Genomic DNA, 20084 nt, shown 5'->3' with positions numbered 1-20084 from the left:
AAGAATATAACTCTTTTTAATAAAGGGTTTTGTAAGGTGACACCCAGCAGAGCCACAGAAGAAAGTTAAGTAAGGATAGAGGAAATATGGAAACAAAGGGGTATTTTTGTTCTCAGGAGGACTGTAAGATGGGTAATGATGAAGAGAAAAGGGTCAACATGATGTGGTGGTCAGGGAGCTGGTGCAGGAACCATATCAGTATTCTTTTTCACCAGCAATATCAACAACCAAGCTCAGGGTTTTATTGTGAAACTGGTTTTGAGTTATTGGATGCAAAAAACACCCATGTATTTCAAAGACAATAGTCTTGCCTAATCCAGCAAGGCCCCCATGAATTTTGCAAGAATTGGGTGGTGTGACATTGGCACAGGCTGCCCTGGGAAGCTGTGGGTGCCCCATCCCTGGGAGTGTTCAAGGCCAGATTGGAGGAGGCTCTAAACAACCTGCTCCAGTGGAAGGGTATCCCTGATACAGGGGCTGGAACTAGATTGTCTTTAAAATTCCTTCCAACCCAAACCATTTTATGATTTGATAATATCCAACCTTCCTAAAATCTCTGGTCTCAAACAAGGTTCAAGATATTGTCAGATCATGTACAAAAATAAATCTTTCAAGGTGGTCAGAAAGTGGAAGTGGGAGTATATTTAGTCATGCTCAGCTCACTTTTAGCCATTGTGTTGGATGACACATTGGACTGGGCACTGACTGACTGGAGCTTGGCTTTCTGCTCACCCACCAGCCTGTACAGTTTATGACCTCTGTTTGTCTCAGTGCCCCTCATGGACACTGGCAATCTGTAAGTCTGTCTTCATCACAAGGTGATCTGCAGCCTGGTTTAGGAGTGGAAAAGTCATGTGTGATCCTTAGTTAGGACTGGCATGCTGTAGTCACCACAGCTGCTGGAAGGCCATGCCTGCTTAATCAGCTGCTCAACTAACTCAGTTATTCAGAGAATGTTTGTTGAAAGAGGTGGTAAATGTAAAGTGTAGATATAATAATTAGGAAGAACAAGATTGTATAAATAACCCAACTGCTCTTGCAAGCCAGGAGGCTTGATGTGCTGCTCCTGTCAGGGAGACTGCAATTCAGCAAAGGCTGGAAGGGAGGGCTGGGAAAGCTGTGCACAGAAAGAAATGGTTGAGCCAAATATTTTGTAAAAACAAAGTAAGATTTGAAGAGAGAGACCCTGAATTAAATCAGGCAACCTATTATGTGTGTGGCTGGAGTCTGGTGTAAGGAAGGAGCCAGACTCCTGCATTTATTTAACTCTGCTTACTATATAATTCAGGGTAGTGAGGTGAACTAAGGATGAAGCATTAGCTTCAGCATAGAATTTTTTATTCTGATCACTGGAGCCTAAAGTTATTAAAAGAACAAACACAATTATGATATCCTAGGGGATTGGCACACATATAAATCTGGAAATGCTGCCTGTTCCTTGCAAAGCATATGTATGGATCTGTGTGCTGCCTGCTCTTGATTTTAACTAGCTCTGCTGCAGCTGTTGCTCTGAAAAGAACCATCTAGCACTCTGGGGAAAGAGAGGCTGCAGAAATCCTCAAATGAATGCCTATTAAGAAAAATAAGTTTTAAATAAATTGCTTGTGTATATGGTTAAAACTCCTGTCCCTTGAATAAGAACAAAGAACTATCACTCTCCTAGCTCTAGACCTTTCTTAGTTCTTAGTTAATCAACTTACAGTACCATAACAATTTAATAACAGCTTATTCTTCCTCTGTTTCTTCAAAATGATGAGAACCTATTTTCATGAAAGGTAGGGATGTGAATGCTTTCTGAAGAACAAAAGCCCATAATCTTTAAATTTAACTAGCATATGTGATTTTCAGATTGGCTTTTATGAAAATATTTTGAGCATCAGGTAGCTCAGCAATACCTATTATCTGTGCACAAGAATACCCTAACTCTCAATCTTTCAGCTGACTAATAGTGATGCATATATGTTATATAAATTGTACAAGACTTTATCTGACAGTCTCAACTTCAGTGTTGTCAATGCCAAGTACATTACACAGTCTGTAGGTTTTAGAGGTGTCATCAGAAAAAGAATGGATCAGGTTTTTCTGGTCCAGAAGGATGGGCCATTAACCCAGGAGGATCTCACAGTGTCTTACCAGCCTCCAGAGCTGTCCTGTGAGGCACTGCCCATCTCTGCTGCCTGTGGCTGAGAGTCTCTCCCTCTCTTCCCTCTTGTCCCTCTCCAATTCCATGTTTTTCCTCTTAGGAACCCTATTGAGCTGCATCTCCTCCTCTCTGACCTGCTAGTGGTGTCACCATCCAAACAGCTGTCACCTTCCAGGCTGATGTATTTTTTATGTCCCTACATCCCAGTTCTGTACCTTTGCCAAGTCTCTCCTGCTGTTCCTGCTCCAGTTCCTTTGGTTTCTCTTCTGTCCTCAGCTTCCTCCTCTTCTGCCTGAGTTTGCTGCCATAGGACTGAAATGCAGCAACTTCCAGTATTTCCCTGAAACACTCTGTAGTATTCTCAGATTAAAGGGGGGAAAAAAAGGAAAGCCCCAGGATGTATCAGGCACTTGGTTCTCTCCCCTCAAAAATTTGAGATTTTAGAGTTGTTTTAAGGTAGTGAGGTTAAAAATCTTGGAGCTATGATATAAAATAAAACATAGCTGTATTAAAAGAAAGGTTGTGTCAGAATAATCTGTTAATCTCTGGAGAAAACAGATGGTTTCCCGAGGATGGAAAATATAGCAGACATTGTCCAACTTGACTTTTGTAAACTGCCACTAGGGAAAGCATTTGTGAAGATTTGGAATCATGGAAGAATTGGAGAATTGATAGAAAGCTGACTAGAGGGTAAACAGACTGCATTGAAAGGGGAAGTTCTGGACTTAAGGGGACTTTGTACACCAGTGATCCTTTTGTGATACCACAAAAATTGAGTATGCCAGTGGAATTTGTCATTGACATTTTTCTGGAATATTTTTAAGGGGGTTAAACATGGTGGCTGTGTAGTTGGACAGCATTTTAATTACAGATGTTTCCATCTTGGTCACTGGCTCTTGTGTGACTTTGCTCTGAGTTGCTTGTTCTGATGCTGTGAGCAGCCTCCCTGTCTGCTGGGAGCTCCTTGGAAGGACTCTCTGAGGAAAATGGGCACACAAGGATTAAGGGTAACACAATTATGAATCAAAAACAAAGGGAAGAAAATGTGTCTGCTTCATCTTAACCTCCCACTGATTTTTCCAGTCTTGTCAGTATGGACAGAATAGCTCACAGGACAGAGCACTTTGAATGAGTAATTTAAGTTAAAAGTGTTTGGAAATGATGACAATACTCCATTATCAGTGCTCATCCAGACTCCTGCTGTCTTTCTATACAGTTTTGGGGTTTATCACATACTTGGAAAACAGCAAGATGATTATGATCCATTTTTCTTCAGAAAATGCATTCTCATGAAGAGAAACAGAGTAAAACCTGTGTTTTGTGCTAACAGTACTAGCAGAGCACAGAAGCATACAGGAGCTTTTCAATATAGAAAGAAAATCAGTTCTCCTTGGGTACAGATTAGGACCAAAATCAATAAGGGTATTTTTTCTTCCCAGTGGATATTATCTGCTTGCTTTCTGAAAGCTTTACTTGAGTAGAAATGCTTTGCAGGATGATCTGAAGCAAATGTGGAAGGTGCAATGCCAGTCCTCATGTGGGAAATACCTGGTGAGCCCACAAGGCCACCTTGTTTTCCTTTGCATCTCCTGGACCTGTAGGTAAATAAAATCCCAACTGTGCTAGGCTAAGCAAATAAGTATCAGCAAGTAAAATATGCACAGAGGAAAAGATGAGTAAGAAATAGATGGCTGTGATGAGGTCCCCATTTATGAGGAAAGGCTGTGGTTTCATGGGTAGGTGCATATAGGGAAAAATCACTGCAGGGCATAAGAGTGCCCAGAAGCATCAGAGGACTGGGATAAGGAATCAGTGCAAAAGCTGGAAACAGTGTCTGTCTGCTCTTCTGTTTTAGTATGTACCAGCTTTTTCAATCCCCTTCTCTAGTGTGCACTTCATTTAAAAGTTTAATATTACAATATTCCACATTAATCCTGATTGTCCCCATATCCAGCTCTGCCTGGTCTTGGGAAAGTATAAAATCGATTTATACAGCACAGCTGAAAAGCAAAAAAATTGTTGGATTACCATACTCTGGTATACAATAAAAATATAGTGTTATCTAGGGAAGCCTGTAGCTGATGAGAGCATAAATATCAACCCCCCAACTCATACCCCTGAGTATCTGACTCCTGCATCTTATAGAAACAAGGATCTCTGCTGAATAGTGTGACATTTCATCACTTTGGATTTGCTGTGATGAATAATATTATATGCTATTGGTCTAGGAGAAGTATTACTATAGTAACTAGCTCATGATTCATTTTTTATGGTTTTTTTTGCTATATTTCCTAAGGGTTGCCTGTCTAGACTAAGATTGTTTAAACCAACTCATGGTAATTAATTTTTTCCAGAGTGCTATAAATATGGGACAGATAAACAACAATACTTAGATACTGCTTTTTTGAAAAACACAGCAGGCCCATTGCATTCTTGAAATTATGGGAATACTGTTTTATTTTATTTGTCACATTTTTATTAGTAGCTTTCTGTGTTGTTATTAATCCAGTTTAGTGACCTAAGGCTGGATTCCCTCATTGACAGTATTGCAACTCTAATGAAATCCTTAGGCAGCTAATATATAAAATGTTACATCTGAGGATGAAAACAGAAATGGGGTTGGTTGGTTTAAATCCAAGTAATGAGCTCACTTATTCATTTAAATCAGTAAAAAGAAAATCTTGGCATAAGTGGTGTACTAATACTTTATATTCTGGATTTGTACATGTTTAATTCCTTATGATGATGCTTAAGGGTCACCAGTCCACAAGCACACATTGGCAAATATCACCTTTATTACAGTGCCTTATCAGCAGAATGAATAGGAGGATGTGCTAGGTATTTGCCCATTTACTGAAGCATATAGAGAGCTTAGCCTGCATTTACTGCATTCTTGTTTTTATTATGGTAAAAGGTGGTGCTTGATTATTTTTTAAAACTGGGTTGTTTCAAAAATCAGTCATCCTTGTCAAACCACATTTAGAGTTTTTTATAGATAGAGATTAGAATAAGTAAATTAAATAGAAACTAGAATGAATAAAATAAAAATTAGAATTCATAGATGTTCAAGGTTCTGATAAGAAATGTGGAACTACCAATTCCAAGAAGAACCATTTTAAAGTAGTCTAAATTACCTTAAGGATAATAAATATGCACACAGAAAAGCTTATCTAAGCACATTTTGTATTTTAAATTAACTTAGAAACATGAAATATTATTGGAAATTAAAGAAGTCATTTATTCTCACATGCTTCTTTTTCACAGAATAGGAAAAAACCTCTCTGTTCTTACACTTTTTAAAATTTCTGATTGAGTTTGCAGCTTGAATAGAATTAGTCATTAAACTGAACTAGCTGAATAAATGGAGATTCAGAAAATATTCACCTTCTATTTGCAGAAAGCTGACCAAACTTTGTCTTCAGGTTTTGATTATTTCTGCCTAATACTTGATTTGAGCTCACCCCAGTCTAGACCTCAGAGTACCAGCTGAATAATTTTCAAGGGCTTTGTTGGAAAAATAAATATCCAGTTTAAAAATTTAGGAGCTGGGATGAGGTTGTGGGATTTATTGTGTGGCAAATTGGCTTTTATTCACCCTGAATCATATCCCAGGAGAGCCATGGTAACTTTCTGCAACAAAAACACAGAAGTGAGTTCTGTCAGCAGAACCAGCAGCAAATTTGCTTTCTGTCTTTTGTTTTTCATTTAAGTGATGGCAAGTTCAGGGGATCACAGAGCAGCATATGACATTTCATAAGGGTTCATAAATTATGCAGTCAGACTTGTTGGATTACAAAAGCCTGGGAGTAACAAGTGCTTCTTGCATTATAAATGAAATGGATTATTTACAAAGATGACATAGCTATATTAATTGTGAGAAGTTGTGATTAAAGGGATAGGCCTGTGCTGTTTAAGATGGTAATTAGAAGAAACTCTTTTTCCAGAAGAAACAAATGAATCTTTTTAGTTTGCTGTGGGTTTACTGGAGTGCTTTGCTGATTGTATTCTGAACTGCCTTCCTTCTCCAGAAATTTGTTGTGTTTTTTCCTCCTGTATTAGCCTAATGTCAAGGCAATAAAAGAATCCTGCATCAAGGTTCACATCCAAAATTAAAACTGGTGATGGTGTCCATGGGTAGGAAATTCAGCTTGTAGTGTGCTGTATGCACTGGCCAGGCTGTGCTGTCAGCTGTGAGCGTTAATGGGAATTGGAGGCATGACCCCTGAAATAAAGATGCTGCTATTACATCTGCAGCCAGCCATGCAGGGCCCAGGAACCTGCCCTGCTGACACTGCAGCTTGTGCTTCTTTCTCCCTGGTGGTATTCCCAGGCAGTAGCAGTTCCTGGGTGGTTCCTAGAAAACCCATTTTGTCCTCTGAGGATGCTTTATCCTGCTTGTGGCTCCTCACTTTCCTTCCCCTGTACCCACTCTGGAGGGAGCAGCAATTCTTGGGCTTTCCAGGGAGATGCCAGCTTGTTTTAGCACAGAAATGCCCAGGGACTTGTCATACCTGAGTAGGGATTTCAAGGTTGAGCTGATCATCACCCTGAGGAGCATCTCTGAGTGACTGCCCCTTCCCCAGGGCTCACTGAGAGGAGGAGAAGGGAGGTGCTGAGCAGGATTTGGGAGCACAGCAGGATTTGGGAGCACAGCAGGATTTGGGAGCACAGCAGGATTTGAGGAGAGTGCAAGGGCAGGTGATGGGCTGGCTGATGGTGGGCTGTGGTGAAGGAGGATAGAGAACACAGATGGGAGGGGAGTTGTGGGAGAACTTGAAAGATCAGAAAAGTGAGGAATTGCAAATGAGTCAACCTTTCAGCCTTTTGAATGACCAATTGCCTCTCTTGGAGTCTCTGCCCTTCATGGAGGACTTGCATGTTCATTTTTACTGCAGGTGGGTCAGTTTGGTGCTTATGAGATGCATTACACACTGATTTTCTTTTTTCTGCTATGATGCTCTTGTGTTATAAGAGGGATAAAGAAGCTTAATGGTGTTCTTGATTTGGTATATCAGCTTGTGACTTAAGCATAATACCTGCCCTTGGAGGTTTTTTTGTTCTTCTGTTTCTCCTACAAAGTAATTTGAACTTCTCAGGTACTTCCAGTGGCTTGTTAGGCTGCCCTGGGTGTGAGGAGGGATATCCAGCCCTGCTGGGAGCTGGGAGCGTGCTCTGCAAGGAGAGCAAGGCAGGCTGTGATTCACATCTTAAACAGGGCAGGGTTTTACAAAGCTGCTGGAGTCTCAGGGAAGCTTAAGTGCTAGTGACCCTTCAGGGATTAAGGAGAGTTTGGATTTTAGGAGGCATTTCGCTAATGAAATCATAGCTTTGTAATTAAATTTCACTTCTAGATGCTAATCGAAGCACATCCTTCCTTTTCTCGCTCCTGGGGTACATGGATAGTTCAATTAACATCATCAACAGCAAGGAGGCATAAACAGCCAGAGGCACAGAGCTCTGTGCCTGCATGGCTTTCACAGGAACTGGGCAGAAACTCCTAAAGGGATGAAAACAACTTTTCCTTTGTACAAGACAGCAAGCCCTTGGCATGCTTGCACTCGTGGCCCTTTTGTTTTAGTCCCAGAATGGCTTTTGAGTGAGAGCTGGCCTGAGATAACCTGCTCCTGCAGTGTTTACAGACTCCTAAAATGTGCATGCAGGCAATCTGGTCCTGCCACAGCCTGTGAAGCCTCTGCCTCCCTCTGCTTCTGGTGGAGACAGATTTAGTGAACCCAAAGGCAGGTGCTGATGCACAAGAAGCCCATTCTCCATCCTGCTGAAGACTAACACTGAAAATACTATCTTGAATATTATTGCACATTACATGTCACTTCTCATTCACTGGGTGTATGAAATGAGAGTGATGCCTCTGTTTAAGAGTGAGTGCAGCCAGTTCTGAGCTCACATGCATCATCAGTGTGTCAGTGAAATGTTTTATAGCAGCTCTAGAGGCAAAGAAGTCCATCAAATCTAGATTAGAAATCACCTTGCCAGCACCATGAATTTACAAGGAGCTGTAAGATATGGAGGGAGGGAAGAGGGAAACAAGGAAAACAAAACATGAAACTGAGAAAAAGAAACAGAAAAACAGATATATGGGATGAACTGAGGGATTCTTCCTCCTGCCTTTTTTTAGGCATGTCTGAAGCTCAGTTGTGGCTATCATGATTTCTTGTCATCTCACATATGTAATTTTCCCCTGGAGTCCAACATTTCAGGCTTTTCATGGGGGATGAAATGAATCATTTTATGTTTGAGAATGTACAATGCAGAATTCTAGGAGAAATCTGATCAAGTTATTTCCAATAGTTCATTTTATACCCCAAGGAGGGCATTGCTTATTTTTCAATCTTACCATTAATTTTACATTATTTTACCTGACTGACAATTGCAAGCAATTTAGGTAAAGTAAGCTCCCATATAATCTGCTTGAGGGTTATCCAAATTAAGAGCATTGCTATTTTCTGTTTGGCCCAACAGTAGAAATGTGATAAATTGGAAAATACCAAACCCAAAATACACTTTGTATCAACTGCATGCTTTGTTGGTGATGATGACCTTATGTGCTTAATTAACCTTGCCAAAAAGACATTATTGTCCATATTTTACACAGTATCCCTTAAAGATACTGTGATACAGAAAGTCTGCAGTTTGGACCAAATATTAACCTATTTTGATGACTGAAATAGTCAGTTCCAGCAGTAATTGTGTAGTCTTTACTTCAGGGATTTAAAGTCATTCCATAGCATCCCATAAAGTTGCTGCTAATGATGTAGTATTGATTATGATGGCTGCTGGCCTCACTAAATTTTTACTGTATAGGTAACATGAAAGTTTACTACTTTATTTAACAGGTGTGTTGTATAATTTTTATTAGTAGGTGGTGATGGTGATTTCCCCTTCCCTCCTTTTAACCATGAGAAAAAGTCCAGTAATCTTCTTTTCCCCAGTGACTCATTGAAGGGTTTGTCAAGAAACACTGTAGTTTTAAGTTGCTTTTTATCTTATTAGGTACACCTTTTTTCCTGAAGGATAAGAGCTTTTTATTATAGCCAAAAGATTGGCTTTTTTTTCCCAAGGACTTATATTGTGGCTCTGGCTGAGAAGTTTTTTGGCTTTTTTCATCAGGTTCTAAAGGGATCAGAGCATAAGATGTCTATAGCATCTCATCCATTAATGTAGGATTACTCCTACCACTAGAAAGTTACTGTATCACAGCTTGGAGTAGCTGCTCTTAAATTCATAGTTTTGAAAAAGAAAAGAAAACAAAGATTGTGAGGAAAAAAAAGTACCAAGATGTATCTCATTGAAGACATGCATTTACAAATTTTTGATAGGGTGGAGCTTAACCAGATGAAATTACATGGAAAGGGTTATTATGTAAAGGGTCCAAGTTTGCTATCATTAAGAAGAACAGGAAGATGGCAATTCTCAGAGATGTTTGAGCACTAATGTTCTTGAATAAAATTTTATACTTAAATTGAAAAAGACTGATGGACTAAAAAAGCTGAATGAAACATCAGGACAGCTCTTGTGCAAGAGAGGAGCAGCCCTGGTGAAAATCAGATCAGTTCCTGGCTTCTCTGGGTGGTGTCAATTGTCCCTTTGAGCACCTGCAGTGCCTGCTGTGCCCTGGAGATCTCAGCTGCACAGGGGCAGCCTCTCCACACCTTCCTCACACCTATCCTTCCTCCTTCCAGCCAAACCCAGCCCTGGCTTCCCTGCTTTCTGCCTGGATCATCCACACCTTCATAAAGAAGCTTGGCTTCTTCCACTGATTCCAGATGGATTTTGATTTGTCTACTGTTGCTATTTATGGACCAAAAAAGGGTTTAGGGTTTTGTTTGCTTTGCCTTCATGGCTTCAGCATGAGATGGTTCCATGTTGTGTGGGCAGTCTGCCTAACTGGCTCTTCCCTGAGGCTGATCCTGTGCCTAGTCCATGTGTCATCCCTTATGCAGTAGCTGAGTATCAGCTGGCCACTGGCTCTGCAGAAACTAGAGGGTGCCTAATCCCATTTTCCACTCGTGTTCCAGCTTCTACTTGGGAATTCCCCTTGGGGATGGATTTGTCTGCTCACTAGCTGCACTGGAGGAAAAGAACCTGAGACACCAACACCCTGCAAAAGGATCCCTAGGAGCAATGGAAAACTTTGCTTGTGGAGGGTCACCAGAAAAGTGGCAGTAGGGTCATGGAATTAGCCTGCACCAGGGAAGAAAACATTCTTGCCTTCCATGTCTGGTTTTCTGCTGACCAGCACAAAATCTCTAACTTTGCATATTTGACTTAATGAAAACTGAGAAATGAGTTTGCCTCATTTTTTTTTCTTTACCAGGCAAACTGTGTGTGACCTCAGCACCTTTCCTTTTCCTGTGTGGTTGCAGAGGCAAAGTAGTAGGCAGTAGTGTACTACCAGGCAGTAGGCAGTAGTGTACTTTTCCCTGATGTAGCTAGTCAGAAAGGACACATATCTCAAGGTGGTTATAATATTCCTTGCCTGACTGCAAATTCTGAGATTACTGAAGTAACAAAATTGATCTAAATGTCATGTTATCCCTTGGTTTAATGGGAAATAATTAAGATCTTCGCTGACATTATTAAAGGATGTGGGCTTGCTGTCTGAAGCATAAGAAGCTTCTTTTTAATCTCCAGTAAAAATGGACAGCCTTTCTCTGCTAATAAGTATTGCCTACAGCGTGTAGTCCCGTGGTCATAATGACTGTGCTTCTCCTTGTTCATCCCATTGGCAAATGACAGAGTCTGGGGTGGTTTGCACTGCAAGACTTGGGCTGTGTGGTGGATGAGCAGGCGTGGGGGGAATTCAGGGATGTGTTTGACTTGGTCACTGCACTGACCCTCCAGTTCCCAGGATGAACTGTGCTGGGTGGAGAAGCTGCACAGGAGCAGCTGCTCTGCTGCCCTTGTGCTGTTTCAGCCAGGAGAGGAGGTGCTGGGGAAGTGGAGAAGGGAGGTCCAGGGGTGTTGGAGCACTGCAGAGGGGCACAGGCTGGCTGCTGGTCATGGAATTCCAGCTGGGCTCTGTCCATCATGTCACCTCGTGGGAATTGTAGCCTGGTTGGGGAGTTCAGTGCAGGACCTGGAAATCAGGGATGCCCTGGTGACCCCCCCGTGTGCCCTGCCTGCTCACAGGAGCAGTGATGAGCACAGGACACTGTGCCTTGGTGTGGATCTCCTGCTCCTGCACTAGCAGCTGTCAGCCAGGGGACTGAGCAGAGACATTCAGTGCTGGAATGCAAGAGCTCTTCATCACCTCCAGTGCTCTCCATTTGGCTGCCACAGCATCACAACGAGCCCTTGGCAGAGGGAATGATTTAGCCTCGGGAAACGGAGATTTATTTCAGAAAGTCCTTTACTGTAATATCTTCCTTCTCTCTGACTGCACCGTGGAGGCACCTCATTCTTATCATGCAGGAAGTAGCTGAGGCTCTCTGATACTATTCTTTTAAAATCAAAACATTAAAACTACCATGCAATGATTTTCACATTTTCCAGGCATCCCTCCCGCCGGCATTAATTGCCCCCCTGCTGTTCCTGTTCCAAAGCCATTTTCTCTTTCTGTATGCAGCCCTTGTTCAGTGCTGCACTAAACCTTTGCTGCTTTGCAGTAAAAAAAGCTTCCACTTATGCAAATGGCATTGAAATGAGTTTGATAAAATGATAAACAGTCACATTTATTGATTGCAACTGTTGGGGTTCAGTTTGCTATTTTACAGTCAATTTTGGACAGGTAAAGGACTTTACAAACACCCTCCTGGTGTCAATGAAGTAATACAGCACTCCTGTAACAGTGTTTGGAAAGTGTGGTAGGGCCACCAAGCCAAAGGGATAAGGGAGTGGGGGTCATATTCACCCAGTGTCACAGTGTCCCTTTCCCCTGGCAGACCTCCCTCCCATCTCAAAATCTCCCTGCACTTAGCAGTTCTCCTATTTCAATTACTGTGTCTTTGGATGGCAGTTAACTTTCATGCCCCTTTATTTCCTCTCCCTCTCTGCTTCTGACACATTATTATTCTTACCAGTGACTGCACGAGACCTCCAAAATCCCACAGTCCCCAGAAGTAATTACAGATACATTACTGAGCAATCCCCACTGGTGGGCTGGGTCAAGTGCTTTATTTTTATCCAGGGCAGCTCCCGAGGAGTGTGGTTGACTTTTGCCTCCCCAGTAGTGCAAGAAGAGACACTTCTGCCACCTGAGCATTTCAGCTGTAGCTGGGGGTGGGTCCTGTCCCAGCTCTGGAGTACCTGGTACCCAGGTACTGCCAGTATGGAAGGTGCAGGGTCCTCGTGGAGATAATGGATAGAGACAGAAAAAGCATGAGGGGCAACTGGGCACGGCTGGACTGTATGTTTGTCTGTCCCAGGGTTTGATGAGCTGCAGGCGTGTGCTGATCCTGGAGCTCCTGAGCACGGCTACAGGACGCCCAGCGCCGGCGTCTTCTTTGAGAGCGTGGTGGTCCGCTTCCACTGCCAGGAGGGATACAGGCTCAATGGCACTTCCAAAAAACTCTGTGTGAGACACTTCAATGGCTCCCTGAGCTGGAAACCCGCTGAGAAACCTGTGTGCCTACAAGAAGGTAAGTCAGTTTTCTTCAAGCTGTTCCCCAGTCAGTTCTTCTCCCTTGTCCATGTGCCAGGTCTGTGTGTCTCTGGGCAAAACACAACAGGCTGGTGTCCATTTCACTGTGTCTTATTGGATGCATACTTCAATTTTCCATCCATGATCCTCGTTTGTCAGTGAAATCTGTACCATGAGAGGCTGTGTGGGTTGAAAGGGACATAAAGAAATGTGAAAACAGAATTTAACCTCCCCTTTTAAGTAGTTACAAATCGATTCAGAGAGGAAAAACCTCCATTGTAAGTTAACTGTAACTATTTATTGAAGCTGCCCACTTAATATTCCTTTCTGCAATATTTTACTAGGAAAATACAATCAATTTCCAGTGCTATTACTCCTGCTAATCAGGAATTTTAAACAATAGTATTTTATGATACACATAGACTGCAACAGTTTAAAGTCAGAGTAGAAGTTTACTCTGAGATGATTCATGGCATAAACCAATTTATTTTTATTGTATATTTGAAATTGTATTTGGTTTTAAATACTTAGGATGTTACATCCTAAATAAGACCTCTAGGTCTTAGAGGCAGGATCAATGTGCATTTCATAACTGTAAATTTTGGCCAAAGTACAACCAAGCAGCACAAATTATTTATTTCAACAAGTATATTAAAGATATAACCTGTCCATGTTGTTGATTTATTTTTGGTCAACAGATCTATTAAAGTCAACAGACATGAGAAGTGTTAGTTAAAACATTTTAGTGTTCTGACTTCTCCACTGAAGACATTAGCCATTGCCTCATTGTCTTCATGCTGGAGCCAGATATATTCTACTTCAGGTTACCTTTCACCATTTAAAATCAAATAAATACATGGACTTTATTCAGAGGTAGTTGAAGACTTATGTGGCTCACTGAAACACTTACTCTGCATAGGGTCATACATCACTTAGCCTTTATAAAAACTGCAGGGACTTGTTTGTGCTCCTGGGGACATGGGTGTGAGAATCCTGTGCCAGGACAGGGATGTGCTACCACAGGGACAAGCAGGGCCTGGGAAGAACAAGCTCAGGAGGTGCATGTGAAGGGAACAACCCTAAACAGTGGCCAGTGTGGAAGTGGTGCAGGAGATATTGGAGAGAGTAGCCAGGGGCAGCTCGTAAGGAGTGCATGGGCTTTCAGGCAGCTGGCCTGTTGGCAGGAGAAATTTTGGTAAAATATGTTCTCCTGGACATGTGTGAGGCCATGGGCTACAGAGCCATGAGAGCAGTGAGCTGTCCCATGGGGTGACAGCTGATGTCTAGAAATAAAGGCAAAGGGGTGCCAATAGCACCTCATCATGTGGCCACATGGGTCAGCTTCAAAGAAACAACCTGATGCCTTTAAAAATAACAGTGTATGAAAATCGTGCCCTCTTCTGTGACAGCCACTTTTCATAAATGACCTTGTCTCTCATCTCATGGTTATTTAAGAAAAAATACATATAGAGTGACAGCAGCCTCTTTCTAAACTAGCTATTGGAACTACCAGAAAAAGCTTTAATGCTTGGAAATTCTGTTTCCTTAAGCACAGCAGGGAGCTTGGAATGTTGATGTGCATCTTTGAAATGTTGCCTGTATCATCCACTGCAGTTGTTAAAATAAGCATTAATGTGTTTTATTAAATATTCAAACCTCTTCCCAGGTCTTCCTGCCTAATATAAATCTGTGGAGGAAGTTTCTGATCACAATACCATCAACAACAAAACTGCCACTGATGTCAGTGTGATCAACACTTGGGCCAGGTGTTTTCAAAAAACAAAAAAATTGGAAGATGAGAATGTGATGGATGATGTGACAACAGTTGCTTTAGAGATAATAATTACTTTCCAGTACAGAATGCGTAAAAAAGATTGCTAGCCAATGCTCTGATCAAGCAAAGCACTTAAGCTGGAGCATAACTGTAATTATGTGATTAGTCCTGTTAAAGTTCTGTGCTCAAAATTAGGCAGATGCAAAAATGCTTCTTATTATTTGGACAAAGAGTAGGACCCTGATTTAGGATTTAGTGAAGCAAGTGCTTAAGTACTTCCCTGATTAACATTATAATAATACCTCAGGTATTAGATTACGGCATTAATTCTTCTTTCCAATGCAGGATAGCACCACTGATTCAGAAGAAATACTAAGCAAAGGCTCTGTGGCAGTCCATGAGACCTAAGCATTTTTTAGCATTAAAAAAGTGATTTTTTAGACTGATCCTTTTGCACACTGGGAGCAGAATGTTGAGAGAGGGCCATGGTGGGGAGGTGGGCAGTGTAGGGACGTGGCACATCTGGAGACCAGTTAAGAGAGAATTACAACAGGGTTTGTGATACTCAGCAATCTAATGACATACATAAAAGACTTCACTGCAGAAATTCTGTAATGATATATAGAAAGAAATTTGAAATTTCTAGCAGCTGCTGGAGAAGGGAGAACCTAATGTTTTCCCATTCATCATTACCTATCACAAGGTGAAATCAACTTTATGCAGCATTTCCCATTTACAGCAGGGGCTGGCTGCTCTGTGGGCTGTGATATGCTCTACACGCCTCTCATCCCAGCATATATAAATGTCAGGCAGTGCCAGCTGAGCTTGAGCAGTAAAAACACTCCCTACTTTGGAGTTCATTTATTCTCAGGAGTTTGGATTCAGTGAAAGATAATTTTATGTCTGTATGTTATGTACGTTTAATTGTTGTTATGTGTTTACTAGGACAATCTCTAATCACAAATGGATGCTATTTACCAAAGGAAGCAAAGCAACCTGTTTCAGAATGTAATTGATTTTAGAACTAATACGTTTGCCTGGAGCTCTTCACCCAATCAATTTGATTTTATAGGTCTGTCATTTCTTGTTAAGAGGCAGGAGATTTTAAGTGTCAGGACAAGAATGAAGTTGCTTGACTTGGTGCCCAATAAATATTCTGTCAAAAATCTGTATGCTTAGAGTTATGTTCTTATGTTGATCTACAGCATGTTGTGACTGTACCTTTCATCAGCTCTAATACAGTTATGCACATAAATACCAAACCTCTGAGGTAGGAATTTTGTATTTACTGTTTAAGAGCAGTATGTCATGTTGTTCACACTTTAATCTAATCTTCTCCCACTGTGATAATGTGGCTGCTAAGGCTGTTGCCCTAGTTGGAACAAATGCTAGCTCTTTCCTATGAGATTGAATCTAAATTTACAGTCTGAATGGAGATGGCAAATGAAGCAAGGAGCTGTGCCCTCTTCTCCCTGTGCTTCTTCAGGCATACACCTTGGAGATGTTCTCAGTGCCTCATTCTCCCACTGGCAGGGATGATAAACCTGCAGTGAAAGTAGTGGACTAGTATATGGTTTGGCTACAGCTTTCCTGTAGGGCATTTAGCCCTCCATTTGCTTTGCTTTTGTCCCTGAGTCTGTGAGATGACAGAAATATTTTTATATCCCCATCTCTTATCTGTCTTGCCCAGTGTTTGCTGATTCTTAAGCCTGGTTATGAGCACTCTGTGTTATTTGTAACCAGGTCACAGCTCAATGGCCACAGATCTTAGGCAAAGTCTCTCTGCATTGTTGTAATACAAGCAAAGACAATAAAGAGAAAGTGTTATTTAATATGCACTAAAATACTGTGTGTGCCATACACAGAACAATCCTAATAACACAGCACTGTGGGTTTAACACTAGTGAAAAAAAACCAAGAGGCAATATTGCTCTTAAATGTTTACTTTTAAGAGCACTGGGTGTAGATGAGCTGTCCCTGCATCAAACCAATTCTTCATGATATTCCTTTCATCCTCCCTCTCTGTTTCTCTCTGTTCCAGCCTGCCAGTAGTGTGGCTGGATGTAGTCAAGGCTAATTCAGAGACTGGTCCACAGTGAGATACACAGTGCACCAGACCTCTGCATTTGAATTTACACATAGATAGTAAACAAAATAATACCAGAGCAGGAATTGGGACACTGTTCTTCAATTGTAGACACTCTTACAGTGTTGGAAAGGTTTTGGCCAAGATCCAGCAGTACTCCCAAGTAAATCCTACAATCACCTTCTTGGATTAGCATGGGCCAGGGACCATTTTTGGATGGTAAGGGCTGCCTCTACCCCACTTCTTTCTGCCCCTGCAAGATAAGAAATGTGTCCTTTTGGCTGGCCCATTTTAATACTCACTCAGGAGATACAAGCAGATCATGTAAAACTGCCAGGAAGGAGTGTAAGTCGTAGCCTTTGCTGTTCGAGGCTGGTTAAAGACTGTATATTCCCTTAAATGGTTTAGCAGCTTCCACAGATTTACTGAGAAGGACTTAGAATAAAGTAGTTTATTTTCTAGGACAGGACATTTTAAAATTCAGACACTTCCTTCTAGCTTTTCCAAGCAGAACTGGTGCCAGCTAATCCAGTTGTTTGTGGAGAGGTGGCTACTGCAGTTTATGCCTGACTAAGTGCTAAACAATGTGAATTCAGCCAGTGGGAAAGCATTTGCTTGCAAGGCATCAGGAAAAAGAGCTGTAATATTGTGGTCCATTGGTCTGGCATTGAGCTGGGGCTTGTAATAAGCCTGTTATCAAAGTCAGCCAGGATGTGGCAGGTGGAGATCTGCAGTGAACAACTTATCACTGTTCTCTGCCAACATCTACCCAGTTAAAATCATCCCATCTACAGCTGCTCCTTGGAATAATGGGAATGGGGTCACTGTGATAGCTCATTGTTACAGAATCAATTTCCCCCATTTGAAAGTGAAATCTCATGTGTTACTGGGCTGTGTGTACACACACCTCCTTTGTTTGTATAGCAACAGAAAGATGTTGTAGCAAGAGAGGAGCTGTTCGCTGACGTTATCTTCTGCCGTCCATCTCCAGCCTCCTGCTGTGTGGCTGCCAAGCAGGTTCTCCATCTCTCTCATCCCATCCTCGTGGGGTGCCCAGGACAGCATCTATGGCTTAGTGTAAGGCATTTCTCCTGGGGCATCCTGATGCCTTAAGATGCCTGCTGTCTTCTCTGCTGATCAGCTTTACAGAGAGAGACAGAACTGTTCCATCTTTGAAAGTAATGTCTGCACCCTCGCTGGTGTACTTTGCAACCTCCAGTTAGGGCATGGATCCTCACTTATAAATGAATAAACTCTAAGAAAACTTCTTGCTGCAGTTTCTCAGCCTGCCTGGCAGGCTGCCAGCCCTTCCTGCTACCAGCAGCAGGAGCCACCTGCAGCAGCTGCCAAGAAGCTAAAAAGTAAGAAGAGAAATGGAAGAATTTTAAACTAATGGTGTGCTCAGGCCCATACCAAAAAGATAGCTAAGTAAAGTGTATTTTAGAAACATCATCCCTGGGATGGGAAGGTACAAAGTGTGTTTTAAGGGGGAGAAGCAACACTGTCCCCCTTCAGGTTAGTAAAATTTAGTGATGGAGTCTCAGACACCCCCTAGTTTGCCTAACTAAATAAAAACATTATGCAATACATTTGCCCTTAGTAGTTTGTGAGTGCTGTGCTGAATGACAGTTTATCTTCCTTCTGCTTGTGCTTTTAAACAAACAAGCTATCACTATCACTTTGCTTAGTGCATACTAACAATTAATTCCTAAATGCAAATTTAGCTTTGCCTCTTCCTCTTTAGAAAGAATTACCCATGAAAATGGAAGAAACTTTCTCTTCTATGCAAGTATCAAGGGATTTTTTTTCTTGATAAATACAGTATTCCTAAATTAATATAACTGTCTCTCATGGTAGAAGTGTTGGGGGAATAAAACAGCATAACACAGGCTTACAATATTTTTTCTGTCTTTCTTCTGTTTGAAATACTTCTTGGGTTTGGATGCCTTGAAACTTTTATTACCAGCTCTGTCATGGATTCACTGCTGGCAGACAAACAAAATTTCCCTCCCCATATTTAATCTTTCCCCGTCTTCTGTTTCATCTCACTTTGCCTTTGTGATGAGGATGAACTTTGAGTCACCCAGACTATTCCCTCATACCCTCTTGGCTTGTTTCTCAATTATTCAGTATTACTAGGGGATTTTTCCCCTGTGTCCACTTTCTACATCTTTCAGTGTTCTGAGTTTCATGCTGTATTTTGGTGTCTTTGGCACTGGTACCCAGAGTGAGATATGTGACTGATGCACAGTGTCTCAGACAGGTACTAGATCCCATCCCTGTATATCACTTCACTTCTTTAAAGTCTTCTACAAGCACTCAAGATGCTGCTCAGGACCCTAAAAATCATGTCCTCTAAAGGCATATGAATGCAGGCACACAAAACCATCTGGTTTAAAACACAATCAAGGAGATTAAACTGAAGGCATTCTCATAATGAACTCTGTGGAATGGAGCTGGGTAAACTCTGGTTAATGTACCTGATTTTCATCTGTCTCTCTGCTAAAACTGCAGCTTTTCTGTGTTCCTCGTGCCATATCTGTATTTTATCTTTTCTTTCATCCTGTCCTTAGTGCTGTCAGAGTCTGCCTTCTCATGGAACCTTGAATTTGGGGTGTAATTTGCACACATGATGGAGGGCCAGAATTAACCGCAGTCTCCCTAAAGCCTCCTAACTTTGTTGGTTTTTAAAAGGCTGAGGGAATGATCCATTATTGCAGCACCTCAGCTTCTCCTGCCATGTTATAGACTTTGTAAAATTGTGGTTTACTAGGGAAAGGGCACTTTCACTGAAATGCATGTATTTTCCAAACAGTTTAAGCAAACTTATATAGATTGCTAACTTCTGTTTTAGAGCTTGATTACTGAATAGCTAGCCATGTTTTTTTAATGAAGTTACTATTTCTTTTTCTCATGAAGTCACAGATTGCCTTGTTCCACATGTTGAAGATGCAGAGGTTCATAACAAGACTTACAGGACTGGCGATAAGTTAATAATCAGCTGTCATGAAGGATTCCAGATCCGTTACCCTGACTTAGACAACATGGTTTCCATATGTCAAGACGATGGAACATGGGATAATCTACCCATATGTCAAGGTTTAGTACTCCAGCACATCCTGTTTTATAGCTCATGCATCTTGTGATAGTTTGCCAATATTTTTTTCCTACGGTTGTAAGAATGTCAGTGATCTGATAAGCTCCACAGTGCAGTGTTTGAGTAGTGCTGCTGCTAAGATTTTTTTGATTTCTCTTCCCCTTTGCTCGCTGCAGGAAAGATGTTGCTTCTTGAACATTCCCATGCTTATAATACTCCTATAAATACTGCTTTTTTGTTTGCAAAGCTCAACTCTGACACAGATACACTGCATCAAAAAGTAAAAAACAACCAAGGTAATCAGTCAGAAGTCCTGATAGGTATCTTGCATTTTTTCACCAATTAATTTGTGGGAAAATTTAAGCTTCTAACTGCACTCTATCT

General features: G+C 41.5%; 1 protein-coding gene across 1 annotated transcript in view; it reads left to right on the top strand.

Moving 5' to 3' along the window:
• SUSD4 (sushi domain containing 4) overlaps positions 1 to 20084 on the top strand; it is a 67783-nt gene that overhangs the window by 25950 nt on the left and 21749 nt on the right. Inside the window, exons 2-3 of the mRNA XM_056488625.1 lie at positions 12529 to 12741; positions 19523 to 19702. Coding sequence (XP_056344600.1) covers positions 12529 to 12741; positions 19523 to 19702 — 393 coding nt within the window. The remainder of the gene's footprint in view (positions 1 to 12528; positions 12742 to 19522; positions 19703 to 20084) is intronic.

Source organism: Oenanthe melanoleuca, chromosome 3 (genome assembly GCF_029582105.1).
Source record: "Oenanthe melanoleuca isolate GR-GAL-2019-014 chromosome 3, OMel1.0, whole genome shotgun sequence".
Lineage (NCBI taxonomy): Eukaryota > Metazoa > Chordata > Aves > Passeriformes > Muscicapidae > Oenanthe > Oenanthe melanoleuca.
The sequence above is the reverse complement of the archived record's forward strand: the minus strand, read 5'-3'. Positions and strand labels throughout refer to the sequence as shown.